Consider the following 22,254-nt stretch of genomic DNA (forward strand, 5'->3'; position numbering starts at 1 on the left):
TTTTTTATGCATGTTTATGACAACTGTCATTAAGTGTCATTCGCTCAGTTATGTCATTTTAATGCAAAGATGACATTGTTTGAGATGTCTTTGTTATGGGCTATGGTTAGGGGTAGGGGTAGGGTTAGGTCAAATAATGTATATTTGCATTAAAAATGACATAACTGAGCGAATGACACTTAATGACAGTTGTCATAAACATGCATAAAACCTCCTTCATATTCATGACATGTGTCATGTCATGATTATGTAGGTGTCATGTCATGATTATGAAGGTGTCATGTCAGTCTTATGCACACCCCTTCAAGTAAAGTGTTACTGAATATACATTACATACAGTATATGCTTAAAGCTGAAAAAAAAGGAATTTAAAGAAATAGTTCAGCCAGAAAATGAAAACTGTCCTCACCCTCAGGCCATCCAAGATGTGGATGAGTTTGTTTCTTCATCTGAACAGTTTTGGAGAAATTAGCATTACAGCACATCACTTGCTCACTAATGGATCCTCTGCAGTGAATGGGTGCCGTCAGAATGAGAGTCCAAACAGCTGGTAAAACATCACAATAATCCATACAGCTCCATCAATTAGCTTCTAGCAAAGCGAAAAACTGTGTATTTGTAATTGTATTTGTAAAAAAAATCCATCTATTCAGAATATTTTTTCAAGTGAAAAAGTCATCTCGTCTGAACCAGGAGAGAAATATGAATTGATCAAGCACTGTTTACAAGTAAAAACAGTCCAAAACAGTTCTAAACAAATATATCAGTGGATTTTGATGTGAAATGACAACAGGAGATAAACTTTTTTTTTTAGTGGAGGAAGCGTTATTATAGATTATAGACTCTTTGGCCAGAAGCAAAGAAATTAAAATGCCCTAGATTTGTTTTTTACAAACACAAGATGTTAATTGATGGACTGGAGTAGTGTGGATTATTGTGATGTTTATATCAGCTGTTTGGACTCTCCTTCTGACGGCACCCATTCACTGCAGAGGATCCACTGGTGAGCAAGTGATGTAATCCAAAATTTTTCCAAATCTGTTGTGATGAAGAAACACATTTACCTAAATCTTGGATGGCTTGAGAGAGAGTAAATATTCAGCCAATTTTCATTATTCCTGTAATGTAGTTCCATCTCTCATAATCTGTTTACCATAATTTTCCCCTAATAACATAAAAAACAGATCCATAAATCATAGTATAAAAATTGTCATAGATTGAATATTTGTCTTTTTGTCCTTTCAGAAAAATGTTGTGATTGCCGCCAACAAGGTGTCCAGTAAAGTGACGGCTGTGTCTTTCTCAGCTGACAGCTCGTACTTTGTTACAGCTGGGAATAGACACGTGAAGTTCTGGTATCTTGACCACACCAAGTCATCCAAGGTACACGATGCTAACATGGCGGATGACAGCTAGCCTTATCTCTACCAAATACAGCTCTTTTTGGCTGGCTTTCCGTCTCTAACTCTCACTTACCATCACCACAGATGTCAAGCCTGACCACAGCTGAAAATGTCATGTCATATGAACTCCCAGTCCATTCACACAGTGCTAAATATGATCCAGGTCTTAGGTGAAAGCCTCATAAATGTCATCTCTCACAGGTGAACGCTACAGTACCATTATTGGGCCGCTCTGGTCTTCTTGGAGAGCTGCGGAATAACTTCTTTAGCGATGTGGCCTGTGGAAAGGGCCGGAAGGCGAACAGCACCTTCTGCATCACTTCCTCTGGGCTGCTCTGTGAATTCAATGACAAAAGAATGCTGGACAAGTGGGTGGAGCTCAGGGTGAGTGACGAGGATGCTGATTGGTTGATTGTGTAGTCTAATCACAAATATGCATGAATGAGTGGGTGCCATAGAGCTCAATAGTTTGGTTCAAAAAGTAAAAATGAATTGATTTTTAGTAGTGCTGTCAAACGATTAACCGCGATTAATCGCATCCAAAATACGTTTTTTGTTTACGTTATATATGTATATGTACTGTCTATATTTATGATGTGTATATATAAATACACACACATACAGTATATATTTTGAAAATATTTACATGTTTATATATCTTATATATAAATATATTTAATATAAAAGCAAAATTTTTCTTAAATATATACATGCATGTGTTTGTATTTATATATACATAATAAATATACATAGTATACACACATATATTTTGTAAATAAACTTTTATTTTGGATGCGATTAATTGCGATTAATCGTTTGACAGCGCTAGTTTTTAGATGGATTTTATTCAAAATACATAAACTCATTAAAGATCCACATTTCAAAATAGTTACTGTTTTCATGAATACAGGTTTTTGTAGTGAACACTAGATAACATTAGCTACACTGAAAAAAATAATATTTTGAAAAATTTCACAAATAATTACAAAGAAATGGCAAGTAACGTTGAATTAAACATGACTTTTTATTTTCTTGTAAAACGTACTGCAGTATTCTTTTGCTTTGTTTACAACTTTGAAACAGAATTTCTAACCTATATTTACCTATATTTGGATAATATAGGATGTTGTATCCATTATGGCATAAAAAACTGAATTTCTATGAAAATACAATTTTTGCAGGCTGGTTTAGTTCAGAAGAACTCTATTGAACAATTTTTTAAAATCTCCATGGAAAATCAATTGAGAAAATAATGAGAGGTCACTGTTGAGCTCTATTCTTTTAAATAACATGTTTGTGAAAAGAATGTGCATGAAATTAAAGCTGTTTTTATACTTGGAATTGAACTTTAAAAGTTCAGTTGTCACATTTTGGACCCCCTGATTTGTAATTGAATTTTGTTTAGGCTTCCTTTTCTGTGTGTTTAGTGCTTTATCCATGTTAAGCTATTTTTTCCTTTTCTGATATCAAAGCCCCTGTGAACGGAGGGTGTTTCTAAGCTCTCGGCTGTGTTAAGCGAGAGTGGAGTGTGTTAATTACTAATGCTGCTGCTGTTGTCTAATATTAGTCTGTTCTGCTTCTCCTCTCACACTGTCCAGAAAAATGACAGTTTCGCAGTAAGTTTCACATCAGGGCTACGGATTCAGCTGTCACGTCTCATTGTAAAACTCATTAAACAGCATGTCACAGTGCTGCTGTCAGTCACGCTCACCTGTACATTAAATGTTTGACCTCATTACCTTCACTTGCCAGTTATCACTCTAATCTCAGAAATCTCAAAGCATTTCACATTACGTATGATGAGTCCCACACAGAATCACCACCCACAAAACTTGTTTATCGTTTAATACCCATCATTTGCTGTATTCACGGCATACACCACCACTTTTGTGTTATATTAAGAATTTATTATTATTATTATATTCATTTTAATATATTTTTGTATTTTTACATTACATTGTTCTAATTGTTTTAATTAATGTATTTAATGATTAATTATTAGTATTAAATATTTTATTGCATACACCACCCCTTTTGCATTTTTTAAAATAAAATGTATTATTGTTATTATTATATTCATTGTAATATGTTTTTTTTATATTGCATTGCATTGTTTTAATCGTTTTAATTATGTACTTAACATTTGTATTAATTATGAGTATTAATTATTCAATTGTATTTTGAAAGGGTATTGCATAATATTTAATTTCACAGTACATTTTTAGTTTTAACAAATCACTCGAGATTTAATTCAGTGTATTATTTTTTTATTTACTGCATCTATTACTCTGCCTTAAGACAGAAAAAACATCAGATAAAGTAGTAATATCTATTTAAAGAAAGGTCTGTTGTATCTCACAAAAGAGAAGAAGAAATTTGTGTTTCGGAAGACCTTTAGAAACTCATGAGAACTAGGCAACCGTGTTGAACACATGATTTAGAGCCGATATGAGATCTGGATTTGACTCCTTACAAACTGTCAAAGTGGGTCACGGTTAGAGCAGGTGGGTGCTGCACAATTCTGCTTTTGTGGGACCCTTGAGCCCACTGCACTGAGAAAACAAGAAAGATTCAGAAGAGTGCCAGAAAGAAAGGGATACAGAGAGGATGGTAAAGGATACAAAAGCCTCTCTGTCTAACAGTTTATCAACTAAAAGAACCCCAGGATTATTGTACATTTTGATCATCTACAGATGAACTTTGGTCTCTTCAGTAAAGCTTATTTAGCAAATAGTCTTCCGTGTCCTTATCTCAGTAAATTAAATTGGATATTTCAGTGAAGGAGGCTCTTATGTTTTAATATTAGATTTTTCTCATTAGGAACATCGAACGGCTCATGGAAAAACACACAAATGAGCTCTTATCTTTTCACTTTTAACCTGCTCAGGCACTAATAAATTTTCTTTTTTTTCTTCACACTTTGTATCTTTATTGCCACCTGTTTCATATTATTTTTATGTTTGATATCTCATCAGCTTTTATTTGCGGTTTGTGCATTGTGCATTTCCCATGCAATTATCAGTGGAATTTAATAAGACATCTCGATTTAATGTACAGAGCTCTCATTTTTCGATTCACCCAACAAAATGACTTGGCCTACATGGTAAATATGCTTTTGGGTAGATGCTTAAAGCTCTGCAGATGTTACATGTGAATTTAAACAGAATTTAAATGTGTTGTTTAAATAAAATTTTAATATATATATATATATATATATATATATATATCATTTAAAAAACACAAAAAGTGGATTGTGTATATATATATATATATATATATGCTTTTTGTAGAATTTAATTTTTTTACCCCCACATTCAATGCAAAAAAAGTTAAATAAATAAATATATGTTGATAATTATAATATTAATATTATAATTTAATTATGATTATGACATTGATAATATAATTTGTGTGGGCTCAGTGATAACTTAGATGTCACTCCAGAACTTTAGTCTTAGGATTGGTCATTCAACTCAATTCCTCGACTTTTCTCTTTCTCAGACCAGTATGGCCACGTCTCTGTCCGTCAGCGAGGATCTGATCTTCTGTGGTTGTGCTGATGGGACAGTGAGAGCGTTCAGCCCCACTGACCTGCACTTTATCTGTACGCTGCCTCACCCTCACAGCCTGGGCACAGACATCGCCACTGTTACTGAGGCCAGGTAAGATCAGCCACATTAGTGAGTCTTGGTACAAAAAAACTACTACTTAGTTTGGTTTTATCAATATTATGGTACCACCCACGATACTTAATGTGATTGCTCAGAATCAGTGTAAAATATAACCCTTTGTCAAAAGTCAGAACAGCAGGATAAATGTTTTCACTTGGAAATCTCCAGAGATTTTCCTACTGGATGAGCTGCTTTCTGGTGTCTAGCATTATACATATGCAAATACCCAGAAACCATCCTGCAATCTCCGTCTACTTTAAGATTCAGAGTGGATTCATGTAGTCTCGATGAAACAGCTTAGCCATTGACATCTGTTTAGCATTCCCTGCTTTCCCTCCAAACTGTCAAACACATGAGACCTCTTAGTCCACCGCTCATAAATATGCAAAGACACTGCTGCAAGGCTAAGACAGAGCTGTTGACCTCTATTATATATTACACTGTACAGGAAGACTGTTTTTAAGACACTGAGATGTGTCTGTGTATTTTTGAGCCTACTGTACATTTACAAAAAGTAACAATATATATATATATATGCATTCATGTAGCTAGTAGCTCGTAACTTTCCAATTCATGAAATGTAAAGGTAAGCCATTTCATAGAAAGACAAATGTACCATCAAAAAAACTGCCCCATGCATGCCAGCGGACAAGTGTGGGTTCTGCTTGGAAACATTTTCTTGTGACACTTCCAGAAGACCTTTAGTGACCTCTCAGTACAGCTGTCTTTACTGTCCCTCTGTTATGATCTCTTCACAGCCATCTCTTCGCCTACAAGGAAAACGTCCGCTATCCTGACACAGTGGCCGTGTCCTATGACCCCACAAACCGCTGGCTGTCCTGTGTCTACAACGATCACAGTCTGTACGTGTGGGATGTACGTGATCTTCGTAAAGTGGGCAAGGTTTACTCTGCTCTCTACCATTCGGCCTGCGTATGGAGTGTGGAGGTGAGAAAAAGGGCATACATTTTAAACTAACTGAAATAAAGTAAATAAAAAAATACTTATTTTATTTCAGCTATTTGCCAAGGCAACATGCCAAATAAGACAAACATTTCATGCAAGCATTAAGGCAGTGCTGATCAGGTGGATGTATAAAATTAAATAAAATCGAATAAAATAGCAAAAAATACAATAACATAAAATAACAAAACAAAATCAAATAAAACATGACTTTTTTTTTTTAATTAAATAAAAAATCTGAATATATAAAATATAATACAAAACCTAAAATCATTTTCAGTTTTGTAAAAATAGTTTATACATAGTTTACTTTTACCTACAAAATGAATTTAATGCATTTCAAGTACAAGAAATGTTTTTAGAATTATGAGAAAATTCAGTCAAGTGTATTCTGACTTCTGAGACGTGTGTGTGGTAGCGTGTTTTTGTCCTTTCACTTGTCCGTGTGTTGATATTTTGCCTGCTGAAATAATGTGAGGCAGGTCTTTTGTATTTGAGCCTCATGCTTTTGTATTATTTTTGTAAGGCCTGATGTGAACTCATATGAGGTTATTGTATTAATAAAAACCCACCCGCTGTAGGTTTCAGTCTTGCTTGTAACTGTTTATATCTGTTATCCTGTCAGGAATGTAATTAGTTTGCTGTTTTTGTACCAGTTGTATAGTGTTTTACTGTGTTTAAAAAACCTGTGGGATTTGTCAACATGCAGCATATACGGTTTTTTTAGGTTGTGTCGTGGGCTGTGTGCTCCTATCAGATCACATGATTCATGACTGTGACTTCCCTTTTGGTTTGTTGTGACTTTAGTTGTCTGGTATTTTGTGTCCTCATCAGAGTTCCTGAAATATGTCCATAATTACAGGTCAGGGTTATTATAAGGAACTAAAACTAAAACCACAAAAAAATTACATTTGAACATTATCTCATTTTTGTTTAACTTGAAGTAAAAAAATAAATAAAACTAAATTAGCTAAAACTGCTAAATCTAAATTATTTATAAGAATTAAAACAAAAATATTAAAACTAACTAAAATGAAAGTAAAATAATATATGAAAATTCAATGTAATTCAAAAACTATAAGACTATATCAGTGATTCTAAAATAACACAGGTACAGGCCTAAATATTTAATCAGTGATAAACTGAATTATTGTGAACATAGTGTCAGCTAAATGGTTTGTTGCACAGTCAGCTTCGGTCGTGACTATATTCAAAATATGCCAGAAAATACCTTATTACTTTTGAAATAGTTGTTAAATAATGAAAAGGCTATCCTATCCAATGTCAGAATGTACTGTATAGTCCCTGTGTATCACTTAGATGGATATTGTCTGTATGTATAAAGAGGATGCGTGATTAACGCCCAGTGCATAAGACCGCTCCTTTGATTTTTGGTTGATAATGACCTAATAGAGTTTAAATGCTACATTAGAGTAAATACACCTGTATTTGTTTTTATGTGTGAGTTTGTGTGATGTAATGCCTTTGTCCTGCAGGTGTACCCAGAGACGAGGGATGGAGAGCAGCCACGTTTGTCTCCCGGATCGTTCCTCAGCTGTTCTTCTGACAATACTCTCCGTTTATGGAACACAGATGCTCAGAACACCACCCTCAGCCGAAACGTCATCAGCAATGTGAGTTCTGGAAACTCAAGACTTGAAATGAATCCAGTCTTTTCTTTGAGATGTTTTTTTTATTGCAAATAAATACACTATGCAATAAATTGATCAAAAGTGAGAGTAGATTTTTACATAATGTTACAAAACATTTCTGTTTTAAGTTAATGCTGTTCTTTTGTACATAAAAAAGGAAACTTTTTTTAACAAAAATTTTAAGCAGCACAATGGTATTCAACATTGATAATAATAAGAAATTTTTCTTGAGCAGCAAATCAGCATATTAGAATGATTTCTGAAGCCTCATGTGACACTGAAGACTGGAGTAATGATGCTATAATATTCAGCTTTGCATCGCAGGAACAAATTGCATTTTGAATGTACTGAAATCTAAACTAAACCTGCTAATTTAAATTATAATTATAGTTCATAATATTACAGTTTGTACTGCATTTTTGATCTAATAAATGCAGCCTTGGTGAGCATAGGAGACTTCTCTCAAAATCAAACTTTTTAATTGTGTATTCTCTGTGAAAAACAAGTATCATACTAGGGCTATTACTGTGAACTGATACATACTACTTTCATAAACTGCATATTTTCATTAAAAACGTCAGCTACTGTACTATCAGCAACTCTGACCTTAAAAGGCATTTAGACATTTCATTCACACGTCAAACATTTCACATATCATATCAAATGGCATAAATGTTTAAAGAAAATAATCTAAGTTTTTAAGTTTGTGAGATAGTTAATGATAAAACTGTAGAAATACTGTTCAAAATTAAAATGGCATATTTGGACACTTTATCATTGTCAAACCTCAGTAGAAGTTAGTTAAAAATAATTGCAAAAATTGCACAGAAATGTTTACTTGGTTATGATTTGGTAGATTTGCAGATGCCGCTTGCTTTGATATTTTATCAAACATAACAATATTCATGCATTTTAAGTGATTTAAGTATATGTATCTATATAAATGTAATGAACAAGTCACAAATTATCTTTTTTTTTCGTCACCAAAGGACCTCCAGAAGGTCATTTATATGGACAGCAACACCTCCCCCCTGCTGGACACGGACTGCACCATCTCCAGTAACTCTGAGAAGGCCGACCCACAGACCTCAGATAACCGGACAGGCATTAGGACCATGTGCGTGAGCCCAGACGGGCTGCACCTGGCATCAGGGGACCGCAATGGAACACTGAGGTCTGTTTTTCACATGCCTGCTTAACACTTCTACTCTAATTGATTTTGAGTTAATTGATCCTCTGAGGGTTTTAATGGAAAGGAGGATGTTTTTGTGCACTGGGTGTGGGAAAAATACTGTATGTTACACTTTCTGTGAAGACTGTATGTATTACAAAAGCATTCTCAATGCATTATACTATGTTGTTCTTCAGAAAATGCAAACATTTTTAGTTTAGAAACTTCATAATCAGACTCTCACTTAACTTCTGCTGTTTCCAGAATCCATGATTTGGAGAGCATGGAGGAAATTCTAGACGTTCAGGCCCACGACTCTGAGATCCTGTGTCTAGAGTACTCAAAACCCGAGACTGGTGAGTGCTGAGTGTTTTTTTTATAGATCTGTAGCTGATTAATCCTGTACCAAGGTGCCGCTTAATTCCCCATTAAAAAGGAAGTGCTGATCCAGCTCAGATGCTCTGTAACCTTGGAGTCGCCATTTCACACATATGCCACCAGCAGTGTTTACAGCTAGTTTTTTTAGTGTAAACTTCACAGCTCGAACCTGGTTCAATTTTAACTTGAAGTCATTTTTTTTCAATGTTAAGATACCCTAATCTTAAAATGTTTCAATGTTCATTGTCCCGGCATAATGTACAGAGACAACAGCCAGTCATTTGTTGAGTTGATCTTTCTTTAAAAAAGTGTAAATAATGACTTGTGTGCTGCTTTCAAAACCAGCCCAACACAGAAACATTGGCTTAGTTTTGGGCGGGATGACCTGTTTTTCAACCAATGGCAGACAGGGAAATGTTCAGGAAACCTGTTTGAAAAAAAATCATAACATTTTGTGATGCTAGTAGCACAGAAATCACCTTTACACCATCAATAACATCTGTGACATGCGGTCAATTAAAGAAAATTATTCTTGTGCTTCAGGTTTTAAAAACAACAAAAATCATGCATTAGTATGCAAGTGAGCAGCACTGTGTGTAAACATTTAAAATATACAACTATCAATGGCACCATTGTTGTGGTAATCGACAGCACGCCACAGATGCTGCTGATTGAGTTTTAGTTGTAAATAACACAGAATATTATTTTTCAGAAGAAATATAAGAGCCTCAGGTATCCATTCAAGAGTGCAGATGCTGACGTGACATGGTTAGAGGAAACTGACATACCAGTAATAGTTGAGTAAACAATAGTTGATCCAAAACGGCAAGATAATATCCCTTGGAAGCAGTCAGCGCTTACAAAAAAATGTAGCAGTACCATGGTACAGTCATAAATAGAATAAATATAAATATAAATAGATAGAATAAATTAAAATAAATAGAATAAATTATTATCATTGTGATAATGTCCCCCCCAAATAATCCTAGTTCTGGGTAGTTGCTAAGTTACTTAATTAGATATAGCTTGGGTCCAGTGTTATTTTAGTGTTATTTATATACTATTATAATATTTATTTATAAATGTAGTGAATTAGCTTTCATTTTTAAATTTCAAGCTTTTATTTTAATTTTAGTTTAAGTTTTAGTGATTTTGTTATAGGCTTTTATCATTTTATTTGTTTTAAAAATATTTCTATGTGTAGTTTTAGCTGTAGTAATTTTAGTATTTTAACTTAACCTTTATTTCAGGTAGTTGCCAAGGCAACATTTCTTGTTCTTGTTTAATTGAAGTTTTTATTTATTTATTTATTGTTTTTATTAAATGTTTTGTTTAATTGTATGTTTTTTTCTATTTTAATTTTCATGTTAAATTTTTTATTTACTTCAATAAAGAAAACTATTTTTTTTATAGTTTTTGTTTTAGTTAAAAATAGCAATAATACTTTGGTCCCTTTTTTTAGTGTAAATCCATGGGAATTTTTCATCCTCATTCTTCCCTATTATGGTGAAAATGCCTCCAACCACCACTAACTAGTGTAATTCTCTCCAGTTTTCTAAAGCTCTTGAGGCTCTGTGCAGGGCTGGGGGTTTAGAGCAGGCGTATTGAGAGTCATTATCTTCCCCAGTTAAGTGCAGTTCAGTGTGAAGTTGTGCTTAGCATGCGTTGCCTTAGCTGGTGGTTTATATCAGGCTCATGGCCAGACATTAAAGGGTTAGTTCACCCAAAAATGAAAATTAGACTGTGTTTTACTCCCCCTCGAGGCATCCTAGGTGTATATGACTTTCTCCTTTCAGATGAATCCAGTCTGAGTTCTATTAAAAATGGTCCTGGCTATTCCAAGCTCTATCATTGCAGTCAGCGGGTGTTGCAGTTGAACAGTCCACAAGTCGTCAAATAAAGTGCGCGCATCCATAACAAAACGTGCCTCACACGGCTCCGGGGGGTGAATAAAGGCCTCCTGTAGTGAATCCATGTGTTTTTGTAAGAAAAATATCAAAATTTCAAATGTAATAAACACTTTTCTCTCACTTCCGATATCTGTTGGCGCGCGCTGCGCATACATGCTGCGTCATCCACCGGCACGGCTTCCGCGTATGACAGATAACGGAAGTGTTCATTACGTTTGAAATATGGATATTTTTCTTACAAAAACGCTTGGATTCACTACAGGAGGCCTTTATGCACCCCCCGGAGCCGTGTGAGGCACGTTTTGTTATGGATGCGTGCGCTTTATTTGACGACTTGTGGACTGTTCAACTGCAACACCCGCTGACTGCAATGATAGAGCTTGGAATAGCCAGGACAATTTTTAATAGAACTCAGACTGGATTCGTCTGAAAGAAGAAAGTCATATACACCTAGGATGCCTCAAGGGTGAGTAAAACACAGTCTGATTTTCATTTTTGGGTGAACTAACCCTTTAAGTACAGCTCAATGAGAAACTGAACATCTGCTAGAACACACATAGAGGTACACAATCTCGCCTTCTTGATTGCTTTCTTCTCCTGCTCTTTTATGACACTTTGATAGGGTTCTCTCAGTTTAATAGACCATTGCTCCCATCCACTATAACAGGCCAAAAATGGCTTATCAACCATAATCTGCACAGTATTTAGACATTTTCTGTGGAATGGATGTAAAAAGGGTCAATTCAAAAGGTACTAGCATACTTATAAACTGCCCAGTCTGCATTCCAGATCAGAGGTGTCAAGTAACGAAGTACAAATACTTCGTTACCTTACTTAAGTAGAAATTTTGGGTATCTATACTTTACTGGAGTAATTATTTTTCAGCCGACTTTTTACTTCTACTCCTTACATTTTCACGCAATTATCTGTCAGATACAGTATCTGTCCATCAGATAGATTTGCTCGTTTGGTTTCAACATGCTCTTCAGAAAACAATTGCTTCATTCTAAATGGCCTGTGAGGATCTGTAAGTCTCACGAGCTGCATTTTGATTAGTTTTTGCAGTAAAGATTACATTATCACATCACATTATCATTTGAGTGTCTGCTCTGCAGCCGTAAGAATATTAAGAGCTTTCACACAGGAATCTGTTGATAGAGATGAACGCTCATTTCAACATGATCTGGCTCATTTCTTCTGCTTAGTGTTGCAAAAACATCTCCTGTTCTGTTCTCGCACTTTAAGAGGCATTTGCATCTTTTTCTTGACTGTGTGAGTCACACATGAACACAGCGTGTTAGTGAATCAGTTTGTGGGGTGAAAAGTGTAAGAACAAAACCAGAAGCCACTCTCAACACAGCTCACTGAATATTGAACTTTTAAACACTATTTCAGAAATGCAGTTTGGCTGGTGTATCCTTACAGAAATCTACTTGGGGGGGGGGTACTGGTAATGGTATCAGATGATAATACAATGACATGTGACCTTGGACCACAAAACCAGTCTTAGGGCGTTCACACTTGGTGTCTTTTTTGAAGCTGGCAGTGTCTGTTTTACATTATAATCCTATGGAGTAAACCATGTTTTCAAAAAAGTCCTGAACGCTTTTCTAAACGCCACCATCGGCGTCTTTTTCTGCAGCTCAGAGCATCTTTTCAAGTTGAAAAAAAGTTACGTCAAGCGCCTTTTTGACAGCTGAACAATGACAAGCAAGTAACGAGACCTGTCGTTTTCATAACAACAAGAACAAGAAAAAATGGAGAAGGTGCCGGTAGATAAACTGATCGTACTAGTTTCGGAGCACAAGGAGTTATATGATATGAGCACAAAATATTTAGTATAATAATAATGTTTTAATGTTTCGTCTAAAATATGCCGCAAACCGTGCATCATCCAACCGGAGCTCCTGGACTAAATTGTTGTGAGCACCATACTGGTTCCTTCCCCGTATAATGTCGTGCATCCACAAACGTCGTTGTAGACCGACATTCTCTTCCCCGTTAACTTCAAAAGCCAACGCAAGAGCCAATTTCCTCTTTCTCTACATTATTGCACCACATAGCGCTAGGCTACTGGTGCAATAGCAACAAAAGACGCCCTCGGCTGCTATTTGTAACAGAAACGCTGCCAGCTTTTTTTGTTTTTTTTCACTAAAAAAACGCCCTTGTCAACTTTTTCTTGTCAAAAAAGACGGCAAGTGTGAACATAGCCTTAAGTCGCACGGGTATATTTGTAGCAATTTGTATGGGTCAAAATTATCGATTTTTCTTTTATGCCAAAAATCATTTTGTATTAAATATTAAGTAAAGATCATGTTCCATGAAGATATTTTGTAAATTTCCTACTGTAAATATATCAAAACTTAATTTTAATTTGTAATATGCATTGCTAAGAACTTTGTATTTGATTTTTTTGTATTTGTTCTTGGTTTTTGTTTTTTGTATTTGAACAACTTTAAAGATGATTTTCTCACTATTTCGATTTTTTTGCACCCTCAGATTCCAGATTTTCAAATAGTTGTATCTCAGCCAAATATTGTCCTATCCTAACAAACATATATCAATGGAAAGATTATTTATCCAGATTTCAGATGGTGTATAAATCTCAATTTAAAAAACTTGACCCTTATGACTGGTTTTGTGGTCCCTTATGGTATTACATGAACACTTGTATTCATGTTACACTGCCATTCAAAAGTTGATGTAGAATCTGAAACCGAGTTGATGTAAATAGAAACTGATGGGAGTCAGTATATTTTTAATGTATAAAAAAAAAAAAGTCTCTTAGGTTCAGCAAGGCTGTAATTATTTGATCAAAATATAGTAAGAATAGTAATATTCTGAAATATTATTACAATTTAAAATAAATGTTTTCTATTTTAATATATTTAAAAAATGTAATTTATCCCTTTGCTGCAAAGCTGAATTTTCAGCATCATTACTCCAATCTTCAGTGTCACATGATCCTTCAGAAATTATTCTAATATGCTGATTTGCTGCTCAATAAATATTTTTTATTATTATGTTAAAAATGGTTGTGCTGCTTAATATTTTGGTGTTAACGTATTAAATATGTGTGTGTTTAGGGCTGAAACTGTTGGCCACCGCCAGCAGAGACAGATTGATCCATGTTCTGGATGCGGATCGGGAATACGGCCTCCTGCAAACACTGGATGAACACTCTTCCTCTATCACTGCTGTCCGATTCGCTAGTGAGATCTTGACAGCCTTGCCCAGTTTTATTTAACAACAAATGCTGGAAATGTTCATGTGTGACGTCTTTGTTTTTGTTCCAGCTAACGATGGGAAAGTCAGGATGATCAGTTGCGGTGCCGATAAGAGCATCTACTTCCGCACGGCACAGAAGGTGAGATCACTTTTTGTCACATTTAGGTGTTTATTATTTACCATAATCTATGATGTTTTCACTGGACATCTTTAAAATTGTGAAAGAGTGGCATTTCTTTCATTGAGTATTGCCTCGGAGCTGTTAAATTCCTCAGGCCTAGAGAAACTGTTGCCAGAGCTTCAAAGAACACCTGATTTAAATAGACACACAAGCACTTAACACCCCTTTGCAAATGAGATACCAACGGCCAGTGATTAAGAGCGAGACACAAACAAGCACTTCTGACATCCTAAATGAATTCTGAGATATCAACTTTGAAGAGTCTCAGTAGGTTTCTGAATGAATTATAAGCTACTGAGATGAATTCACAAAACAATTAATAGAATTAAATATTTTCCAGTTAGAACCAACATGAATATTAAAAATGTATGAGACGAATAGTTATGGAATATAAACAATATCCATGGATATGGTGGTATTAAAATTCAGTTTTTTCCTATTATACTCTTTTCTTACACTGTAGTCTGCTTCTCAAAACCTTCAATCCAAACATAAAACCAGATTAAGGTGGACAATTGCTTTGGAATAAACTAATGGAGTGGACAAGTGATCAGATGTGCCACTTAAAATCACCTGCGGAACTTAAATCAGTTTAATTCTGACCTCAAAATGTGACCCAGGACCAGGGATCATTAACAGACCACTTGTTAAATATCATGCTTAAAGATCATTTCCATTCTCGTTTTGGAGAAAACATCCAGAAAGAATAATGAACACAGAAACGTTATTACGAATAGTTTTTTTAAAGTAGTGTTTATATTGATTATTCTTTGCACTGAACTAATCATTAAACATGCCAAAACAGACAGAGGAGGGAACAGCGTTCACACGCACTCATCACATAGTGAGGAAGACTACTCTGTATGACATGGACATCGACCCCACAAGGAAATACGCTGTTATTGGATGTCAGGATCGCAGCATCAGGTTTGTTTTCTTTTTAATAATTTTTTTCAATGTTGTTATTAATTTTAGTAGAAGTAGTAGTAGTTGTTTTATTATTATCCTGTCCTTGTGCATCTCCTAGTTGAGCCTGTGTTCTAGGAAAATCCAGGCTATTATTTTGCTAATGTGTTTGTATCATTGTAAACACGTGTTTTTGTATCTATATTTACATCAAGGTGTTTTAATTTCTGTAATTTAATAATTTCACAGTATCTTGACTCATTTATGTAGTTATGACTGTATAGACCTATATATTTCTGGACCTCATCTGACAGGTGTTACAGTCATCTGTAGCCGTGCTCGCAGCGTTAGCAGATTATCACTCAGGTGTTTGTACAGTAGGATGGCATTAGAGGCTTGACTGGTTAATCTAGTCACATTTAGCATGTTGCAGACCATGTGCACACACACACGCGCACACACACACTGAGTCAGCCTGTCTGTACTGTCTGAGACACCTGACCCACTAAAATCATTAGACACAATCTGATTGTCTCATCATGTGATTGTTTTACTTGGTGAATGTCACAAAAATTTAGAAATCATATTTTAAGCCTAAAGGGAAAACTAAAATTATATTTCGCCCTTTTTTTGTGTGACATTATTTTCATGGTAATTAAACATTTCCCCAAGTTTGAGTTTGTGTGTGTAATTTTGTTTTACTATATTGTATTACTATATTACAGTATTTTATAATCATCAAAAACTGATATCTGTACAACAAATTTTGCTATAGTGTATACATTTTGTATTATATTAAATAATATACATTTTTTAAAATAATATTTCAAATAATATACATTTTATTTTTTGTACATTGTAGTTATGGTAAGTAATTTTTAAGGAAAGTAATATTTTTATTTATTAATGACCTGGAGATTCGCCCTCCTGCTGATTTGACAATATTCAATATTGGCACTCTTTTCCTCATTGTGCTTTGTAAGTCTCACTGTGCTGTCCCATACAAAAGGGCAACATTAGGAAGGAAGCAGCACAGCGCATGACTTGCAACTGTTTTCCTTTTGTGCATTCAAACTATGACTGCAAATTTATTCTGCATTGTGGGCAAGAAAAATGCCAGGAATGTCGTGTATAATACAGCCAGCCATTTACTGCCTTTGTCTCATTCTCACTGAAAGGAGTGTCTTTTCGATGCCGTTTGGTGCAGCGGCAATGAATTATCTTAAAAGAAGAAGGCCTGACCTATACAAATATATCAATAGAGTCAATAGTCAGTGCTGTAGGCCTCAGTACTGAAGCTCATTCTGGGTTTTCAATGCCTCTAATGGGCACAGACACTTTTTGTTCCTCGTGTAAGTCATGTGAAGCCTGAGGGGTTCATTGGTTCTGCTCCTCCCAAAGCTGGCAGTGCATTTGTTTGATCTGCTGTAAGGAATGGCAGTTGAAGGCACGAAGGCATAGCACCTCCAGGTGGCTGAAAAAAGAAGGGGGTAAAATACAGTACATAATTCTGCAGCACATTTGCCAAATCGAAAAGGAAGATTTAAATGGTGAAATTATACACTTTTAGATTTTTTTTTTCTCCAGGCCACTTGTAATGTTAGCCAAGGTTTTCTGAAACAAACCAGTCATTATGTATAATAATACACACATTTATTATTATTATTATTATGTAAAGTTTTGGTTTGGAAAGATTTTGAAATGTCTTTGAAATTAGTTTGTTATGCACACCAAGGCTGCATTTATTTAATAAAAATACAGTAAAATATTATAACATTTAAAGTTAATCTTTTTTATTTTCATATATTTTAAAATTGTATTTATTCCTGTCATGGGAAAGCTGAATTTTCACCATCATAACTCCGTGCTTCAGTGTCACATGATCTCACAAATCATTTTAATATGCTGATTTGCTGCTCAAGAAACATGACTTATTATTATCAATGTTGTAATTGCTTCAATATAAAAAAAGGTTTCTGCTACTTTTTTTATTTGCAGGATTTTTAACATCTGCAATGGCAAACAGAAGAAAGTCTACAAGGGCTCCCAAGGGGAGGACGGGACACTTATCAAGGTAGGCAGACCTTGAATGAAAAGATTAGGTATAAAATTAATTCAGATACTGCTTTTGATCTCAGTCATATGGTTATTGATATGTCTGAATGTGTTTATCAGGTTCAGACAGATCCGTCTGGTCTCTATGTGGCCACAAGCTGCTCGGACAAAAACATCAGCATTTTTGACTTATACACTGGAGAATGTGTGGCCACCATGTTTGGCCATTCTGGTAAGATAAAAACTGTGTGTGAGATTATGCAACAATAATGCTGTATTTTCAAGAAATACTTTTAAGAATAATTTTATCTGCTGAAATCAAGTCTAAGCATTGTGTTGTTGTCCTCTTTTAGAGATTGTAACAGGAATGAAGTTTACCAATGACTGTAAACATCTGATATCTGTGTCGGGAGACAGGTAGATATTCTGAAATAATCAATTTCTCAGATGAAGAATCCATTTTTGACTCACGCTCACCATATTACAATGTTACATTTGCCTGCTGTTGTGTGTTCAGCTGTATCTTTGTGTGGAGGCTTTGTCCTGAGTTGACCATCAATATGAGACAACGGCTTTCGGACCTGAAACAGAACAGCAAATCTGTTCAGAAGACCCCTCCAAATAAACAACACACACTTGGGTATAATGCCAGTCAGTCTAATGTGTTGCTTTTACAATTACACAACTCAAAATGGTGATTTTATAATGTTTTCTGGTTTGTATCAGCACAAGGAAAGAAAACCACAGTGCCCCGGTCATTGGCACCATGTCGTCCGACAGCGACAAAGACGTGGAGGAAGAGGAGGGCATTGAAGAGGAAGATGAGATGTTCCCTCACCTGTCATCGGGCAGCAGTGGTGGCGAGGAGACAGGTAATGTATCCAACACTCTCCAACAGTCTTAGTAAACTGGTTTGGCTAGTTATATATACTGCATCCGGCTCTTCTGGGTTGGGTTGGGTCACGTTGTGTGATTTTAGTGGGCAAGACTTCTTCCAAATGTTTATTTTAAGCTTTGTGAGCCTTCTAATATTAGTGTTTGTTTCTGTTGCAAGGATCATCTGAAGAAAACCACAACACTCTCAATTCCCACATGAAGAAGGTAAGAAAGTCTGTGACAAGTTTGCATAATTTTAGCTTCTTTGATTCTCTCATTTTGTTGATGCTCTTTAACGTGCGTTCTCTCTCTTATCAGCAGTCCAACATTTGTGAACATGAGGGTTCAGGTCCACGACCAAGACGGCGCTGGTCCAGGCGAATGGGTAGTATGGATCTGAAGGTGAAGTCCATGCTGGACCTGAGGCAGCTGGAGTCGTTTGCCATGCCTCTCTTCCCCAGCAAAACCCAAGACATTCATAAAGATCTTCCACTGCCTAGGAACCAAGAACTAGGCAGCACCATCAGTCTGCAGACTATTGCCGCATGGGTAAACTTTATATGAAAATAAAACATATACATACACTTCTAACTTTAATATCTAATGTGATACAATGACAAATATAGTCTCATGGAGCTAAACTTTTCACTGTACCAGCATAAATCTGTTCCACTTTTCAGCTTAAACCGATGAACCAGTTAATTTTTTGGATAAAATTCAAAATGTATGATGCAACAATAATAAACCAGCATGCAACAAAGTTGAAACTCATTAGAATAATACTGCAGTGTCTTAGATAACTGGTCTTAGATATAATACAGAAAAAATAGAATCAAATGAGAATGAAATAAAGCTCTTGAAATTATTGCCTTGTATTTGTGCTCATGAATGCAGAATGCTTTGTTTGTTCTGTCTCTTTTTGACTTGTGTATCTTCTCTGTAGGTACCTGAAGAGAATGAACCAGGAGGACAAGCACGTCCTCATTACATCAAACTGTCGCCTCAAACCCCAGAGACAGAAGTGCTGTATCCTGAGGGATGTGAAGACCAAATCAGTCTTGCTGGAAGGTCAGTAAAAACAATCTTCGTAACTTATTTTATTTACACTATAGGTGTACATTTTCAATATACATTGAATAATTCTGACAACCTAACATTTCCGATCATTTCACACAAACTATCTTTAAAGGGATACTCCACCCAAAAACAGAAATTCAGTCATCATTTACTCACCCACACATGGTTCCAAACCTGTATGAGTTTCTTTCTTCTGTGGAGCACAAAGTTACTTTAAAGAAAGTTATGTACAGTTGTGAGGCATTTCTCAAAGTGTATTCTTTAATGTTTAAGAAAATAAGTCATACAGGTTTGGAATGATATTACAGTGAGTAAATTAAGACAGAAATTTCGTTTTTGGGTGGAGTATCTCTTTAATTGTGTAGTTAGAATTCATAATATGATACAAAACACAGTTTTGAGATGATCCTCAAATACCTGTCCGCTCCCTTCTCTTTGTTTGTGCGTAGTGAGTATCAAGTGAAAAAGCTGCCTCATGGAGTGAGATGTGCTAAAGTGAACTCTTGTCCCGAGAAGCAGAGTCCAGACAGTGCCTGCTCTATGGAGTATTCCAGCAGTCGTCTTTCAAGCCCTGAACGCCCTGGAGAAGGTATTTAAAAACTAAACTAGTAGACTTGCATGATCATTTCAGTAATTGCAATGGGTCCTTGATGAGATAAAGGAATGTATATTTCTGTGTGTTCGCTGTAGACTCTGAGCCGACTGAGCCATTGAGTGTAGATGGAAACTCATCAGAACTGGATATGGAAGATCTTGATGAGGAAGAGGAGGACAGCCTGAGGAAGAATGAGGTTCAGACTCCTGTACCTCAGACCCCAGACCAGGAGGCGTTTCTCAAGAGGCACTTTGCAAACCTGTCAGACCTCAACAACACTGGTAGGGTGTTTGTACTGTACATGTTCACAATTTGCTTAAAACATTTTTTTTTTAATGTTAAAAAGAGGTCTCATACTCTTTTTCTTTGGCAGCAATTCCAACCAGAGTAACTCCAAATATCTCTGACAGCATGTCATCGAAATTTCTCTCTCAGAACTCTCCTAGCAGGTAAGAAACATTCACACTTTGACCAAATCCCTTCCAACCATGACATCTATTTTCAATTATATTTGGACTTCTGAAGGGCAAACATGACCATGCTCTGCCCTTTCTTTACCAGAACTCCATTCCCGTTCCCCTCAAACAAAAGCAGTGACATTAAAACCACCAGTGGAGTTGTACGGCCACTTATCTCAGAGGTGCGACCCCTCATGGAGAATAAGAGTCCAGGCAAACAGCAGGAATCCCATGGAACTGAGAGGACAACAGGTCAACGTTTAATCCAGAAGAAACGCACGCCCATCATGGATTCCCGCAGACTGATCAGCCCTGTCGCTAAAGCTGCCGCAAGTCACAACAGTTCTGCAGGCATGAGGAAAGCTCAGTCTATCCACAACATCTCCTCAGAGGGTAAATCATCCATGAACTGGTGCTACTCAATATGGTGATATGGAGTATTTCACATAGGGTTTAGGATATTGTTTTGCATTAGTTACTCCATGGGGCTCATCTTCTTTACTCACATTAATCACTTGTTTCCTCCCTCTTCTGATCAGCTGACGCGGTCCAGATATCCAGTCGTCCTTTTAAGGAAGTCCATCCACAGTCGCAGACTCCAGACCACCAACAGACACAAAGACCACGGCGTTCCCTTCCTACCGTCCCGCTCATCAGCCCCACGACTGCCCTGCCAAAGGACATCACCACACCTACCAAATCCAAATCCCGTTCCTACATGAGTCCTACCACTAGCTCTATGGCCAAGATGTCCCGCTCTGTTTCCATGGGTGACAACTTGAATGTGGTAGAGCTAGAAGACACAGGATCTTCAGACCTACGCCGGGGCTCAAGTTCGGACACTTCCAACCCTCGGAGCACCTCCCAAAGCAAGCCCACCACTCCTGTTGCCCAGGTTTCATCCCCTAATACTTCAGCATCCCCATTTCCCGGCCCCTCCATGCCCCATGCAGCAGTCATACCCACGCTGAGTGCTGGCTCAACTGGAAACTCTTCCTCTAAATTTCTTCAGGTCAAACTGACTGGCAGTGCTCGACCACTGCTACATCTAGACATTCCTAATCCTCTTCCAGATAAACCCTTGTTATCTTCCCTCTCGCCATGCAGCAAGACCCCCAAACCTGAACAAAAGGAAAAGGAGTCCTCAAGTAGAACTCCAACAACTCCCTCTTCAAATCCTGGAGCAGTTCACTTGCCCAACAGCATTGTACAACCGGTCACAGCTGTTTGTTTGAGTCCATCTGAAACCCCAGACCAGATTGAGCTTAGTATGGTACTTGTTCCCAGCCAGACCAAGAATTTAACGGAAGATGAACTCCACTTGCACACAGAGCCGAGAAAAGAGGACACCTCAAAGACTGAGTGCCCTCCCATGAGCCGGTGCAGTCTAAGTCTTCTTCAGTCTTCCTCAGGATCTCAAGTTTCAGGTTGGCCAGGACATCAGTCTTCCCTTGTTCCATCTTCTTTTCTGCTACGGCTTGGGCTGTCTAAACACTTCTTTACCAAAGGGCTCTGGCCTCTTTCATCCTCTACCTCCTTCATCACATCCTTCATGTCTTCTTCACCCTCTTCCCCCATTAACCATTACCACCTGCAGGGTGAGGCATGCTCCTACTAACACTTGCTGTAACGTCTATCCTCTAATCCAGTGGTACTCAACCAGTTAAAGGCACAATATGTAATTTTCGCCGCTAGAGGGCGTGTATTCAAAATAAACAAATAGACAAAGG

General features: G+C 36.6%; 1 protein-coding gene across 5 annotated transcripts in view; it reads left to right on the top strand.

Annotated features, from left to right (window-relative positions):
* mapkbp1 (mitogen-activated protein kinase binding protein 1) overlaps positions 1-22,254 on the top strand; it is a 58,485-nt gene that overhangs the window by 31,425 nt on the left and 4,806 nt on the right. For 2 of the 5 annotated variants that reach the window (XM_016274024.1, XM_016274023.1), the window contains exons 6-29: positions 1,246-1,383; positions 1,605-1,787; positions 3,002-3,019; positions 4,905-5,065; positions 5,833-6,022; positions 7,534-7,671; positions 8,679-8,863; positions 9,125-9,216; positions 14,235-14,360; positions 14,445-14,515; positions 15,363-15,484; positions 17,462-17,537; positions 17,639-17,750; positions 17,872-17,935; positions 18,036-18,158; positions 18,245-18,390; positions 18,573-18,619; positions 18,713-18,943; positions 19,338-19,462; positions 19,921-20,060; positions 20,162-20,347; positions 20,440-20,515; positions 20,628-20,917; positions 21,064-22,122. In XM_016274024.1, coding sequence (XP_016129510.1) covers positions 1,246-1,383; positions 1,605-1,787; positions 3,002-3,019; positions 4,905-5,065; positions 5,833-6,022; positions 7,534-7,671; positions 8,679-8,863; positions 9,125-9,216; positions 14,235-14,360; positions 14,445-14,515; positions 15,363-15,484; positions 17,462-17,537; positions 17,639-17,750; positions 17,872-17,935; positions 18,036-18,158; positions 18,245-18,390; positions 18,573-18,619; positions 18,713-18,943; positions 19,338-19,462; positions 19,921-20,060; positions 20,162-20,347; positions 20,440-20,515; positions 20,628-20,917; positions 21,064-22,122 — 4,099 coding nt within the window. The remainder of the gene's footprint in view (positions 1-1,245; positions 1,384-1,604; positions 1,788-3,001; positions 3,020-4,904; positions 5,066-5,832; positions 6,023-7,533; positions 7,672-8,678; positions 8,864-9,124; positions 9,217-14,234; positions 14,361-14,444; positions 14,516-15,362; positions 15,485-17,461; positions 17,538-17,638; positions 17,751-17,871; positions 17,936-18,035; positions 18,159-18,244; positions 18,391-18,572; positions 18,620-18,712; positions 18,944-19,337; positions 19,463-19,920; positions 20,061-20,161; positions 20,348-20,439; positions 20,516-20,627; positions 20,918-21,063; positions 22,123-22,254) is intronic. The other 3 variants (XM_016274027.1, XM_016274025.1, XM_016274026.1) reach the window with 3 other exon arrangements.

Source organism: Sinocyclocheilus grahami, unplaced genomic scaffold (genome assembly GCF_001515645.1).
Source record: "Sinocyclocheilus grahami isolate Dianchi unplaced genomic scaffold, SAMN03320097.WGS_v1.1 scaffold84.1, whole genome shotgun sequence".
Taxonomy (NCBI): domain Eukaryota; kingdom Metazoa; phylum Chordata; class Actinopteri; order Cypriniformes; family Cyprinidae; genus Sinocyclocheilus; species Sinocyclocheilus grahami.